The sequence below is a fragment of the Coenobita brevimanus genome, chromosome 23 (assembly GCF_032717465.1).
Source record: "Coenobita brevimanus isolate Jiangsu-jjx chromosome 23, ASM3271746v2, whole genome shotgun sequence".
NCBI lineage: Eukaryota > Metazoa > Arthropoda > Malacostraca > Decapoda > Coenobitidae > Coenobita > Coenobita brevimanus.
In genome coordinates this window covers 22869495-22872705 of record NC_136976.1, presented here as the reverse complement: position 1 = coordinate 22872705, position 3211 = coordinate 22869495, and the positions used below count along the sequence as shown (strand labels likewise).

Below are 3211 nucleotides of genomic sequence, written 5' to 3'. Positions count from 1 at the left end.
GGAAGAAGGAACCAAAGGCAATGAGCCCGCAATACTGTTCCCTCCAAGAGAAAAACAAAATACAAGAGAGAGCCAAATTCAAGATCCATTCATTTCGAGATGCCTGGACACACTGCGTTTGAAAGACTGGAGATCATAGGAAGCAGGAAATACAGACAAAGGGAGACAGTTCCAGAGCTGACCTGTTGCATAAATAAAGGACTGGGAGTAACGGCTGACTCTTGCATTAGAGAGTTGGACAGAAAAGGGGTGAGAGTTTGGGAGATTGGGAAATTGGGAAGAGGCTTCATTATCTGTGGTGTTTGTAGATGTGAGGGGTGGATGAAGCTGGGGTTAACGGGGGATTGTGGTGAAGATAGGCAAGGTGTTACTCTGGCTGAAAGGGGATGGAGGTGATTGAGAGTTTGTAAAAAAAAAAAGGGGGGGGGGCGGTCAGGGACTGCAGATTGCAGTCCTTCCATGACAGTGTCCTTTTTCCTTTCCCTTCCTCTTACACCTCCGGCTCTTTATCCTCCCTGTCATCCGTCTTCTTCTTCACCCTCTCACTCCACCCTCTTCTACCTTCCCTGTCGACCCCCTCATCCTCCACTCACCCCACTCCCCTCTCAGTATATCCTATATTTCTTTCCTCTTCTCACCCTCCCCTGCCCTACCATCCCATCTTTACCTATTACCCTAACCCTCTTTCCTTTCCTTGTCATCTCTTCTCCTCTCCTCTTGTCATCCCTCCTCCCCATCCTTCCCGTCATCTCCCCCTTCCTCCTTTCTGTCACCCCATCCTCATTTTCCTTCTCCTCGCACCTTTCTCCTTTCCTCATCACTTCCACCCTCCATCTTCCAGTCTCTTCTTACCATCCTTTCCTTCCCAACACTTTCCCTCTTCTCTTCTCACCCTACCCCTCTTTCTTCCCTTTCTCATAACCCTCACCCTCCCTTCTGTCACCCCCTCTCTTCTTTTGTCATCCCCTCCTCCTCATTCATCCCCTGTCACACCTCTCCTCTTCCTCTTTCCTGCCACAACATCCTCATTCTCCTCACTCCTCCCTATCACCCTCTCCCTCGTGCTTTCTCACCCTATCTTCCTTTCCTTCCCCATCCTCCTTGCACCCTTCCCTTCTGATCCCATCCTCCTTTCATCCTTCCCTTCTGACACCATCCTCCTTTCTCTCGCCCTTCCCTTCTGATCCCATCCTCCTTTCATCCTCTCTCATCTCCCACCACCACCCCTTCTTCCCCCATAACACTCACCCCAGTCAATGCACAACATACAATTATGTTGGTGTTCCAAGATCACTATAATTATGACAACATTATTTGCTCATATCAGCATTGTTATGCCTTAGAATCCTTCCTCGTTCAGTGGTAACTCTGTGTTATTTATCCGTGTAATAATAATACTAAGGTAAATAACACGATTACTTGCCCTTCTCACTCGTGTGCAATGTCCAGCATTGGTGAGATAAGTGAGGGTATTAGGAAGCTTGGGCTGGGTGAGTCCAAGTTGGTGATGAGGAAGTACAAGTAGGTGATGCGTGAGGTCAGCATCATCAAAAAGATTGGCTTTGGAGTGGAAGGTGAGGTGTTGCTGGTACAGTACAGGGGTCAGAAAGCCTGTATGAAAGTTGGAAAGAAACTCGATAGGCAGATGGAGCAGGCTGAGGTGATGGCTAAGTTGGATGGTGCTGGGGGAACTCCCAAAGTGTATGCAGTTTGTGTTGACACGCCAGTGATCGTGATGGAGTATTGTGAGGGCACCACATTGGCCGAAGTTTACGCCACTGCCTCCCCTGCTGACAGGGATAGGATCGAGTCCGATGTCAGGTGTAAGGTTGGCGAGCTTCACCGAGCAGGCTACAGTCATGGTGACATCCATGATGAGAATGTCCTGGTATGTGGAGGACCAGGAGAGTATGAAGCTCGGATAATTGACTTTGGTTGTGCTAAGCTATTGTCTTCTGAGGGCAAGGAGGAGGATTTGAAGGATGTGGACGACATGTTTTCAGAATGTGAAGTGCTGTGGGTTGAGTGAGGTGTGAGGTGTGGTGCAATGGTTATTGGTGACGATTTTGGTCTAGACAATATGCCAGCCACAACCACCTACATCATTACTATCAAGTTTTATTGTTGTTACCACCAATAATATTACTGCTGACGGTAATGGTGTGGGTCTTCTTCGATGGAACACTGCCTTGACGTGGCGAAGAAGCTTGTGTATCCCAGTGATCAGTGGGGCTCAACTAGCCAGGTACTACCATACTAGAAAGGTTCACTGTGAGGGATCAGACGAAAAGTGTTCCCCTTGCAGTCATCATTGCATGAGCTGGCAGACTGCAAGGTAACAGCTCACCCAGTCATTTTCATTCTTATAAACTCTATTTCCCTTTGACAAACCTCAAAAACCAGTCTTTCTTATTCTTATCAACTCAAGATCCTTTTGATAAATGTAATGTGTCCATGAACCTCTTTCACTTTTGATCATATGAGATATCCTTAAAAAATAATAACTTAGTTCTTATCAGCAAGTAAAGACAAGTCTCCTTATGTTGTAACTGTTGACATCTGCCATCAGAGTAACTGAACTACAGATATAATCGACAGTCTGGCAACTACCATGAATGTAAATGAATCACATAATTAATGATTGTAGTATTTTAACAGGTGGCAAGCGGGGGTTACCCATCATCTACTCGATGTACTGCTGCCTTCAGGTGACTCTAAACTGAGTGAGAAGCCAAATGCTTTACTGTAACCAAGTAAACAACTTACTATGCTGGGCAGTAACCATTTGGCCAAGTGATGCCTGGTGGTCTAGTGGGTTAAGGTGCTCCAACCTGATGGGCCCCACATGGACATACATCAGAGGAGGAGTTAGGCTGTATTGCTCGCATGCTCAAGGATAAGTAAGGCTCGTAACCCCTGCCTTGATGCGGCAATAAAAGAATAAATAATAAATGAATGAACATCTCAATTGAATACATCCACTGACATACTATTTCACTTTTTACCTCAGACAGAAAAAGGTCTAGGACGAGGTCATAGAGTGTGACCCCAGAGATAAGGGACTGAACAGTGGGGCTGCCAGAGATTGAGCAGTGTGGAGAGTTGCTATTAGGTGACCAAGTCTGATGCTTGCATGCATGTTGGAGCCTTTATTAATGATATGATACAATTGATAGTGGTTGCACAAACATTAAAATCAATTACAGAAATT

The 3211-nt window shown here is 46.1% G+C and overlaps 1 protein-coding gene across 1 annotated transcript; it reads left to right on the top strand.

Annotated features, from left to right (window-relative positions):
- Positions 1–1528: 1528 nt before the first annotated feature.
- On the top strand, positions 1529–2029 carry LOC145392664 (myotonin-protein kinase-like). Its single transcript, XM_080266979.1, has one exon. It carries the CDS (start codon positions 1529–1531, stop codon positions 2027–2029), a length of 501 nt encoding a protein of 166 aa, XP_080123105.1.
- The last annotated feature ends 1182 nt before the right edge of the window (positions 2030–3211 follow it).

Coding starts and splice junctions, on each gene's coding strand:
- LOC145392664 (XM_080266979.1), top strand. CDS start 1,529: ATGCGTGAGGTCAGCATCATCAAAAAGATTGGCTTTGGAGTGGAAGGT.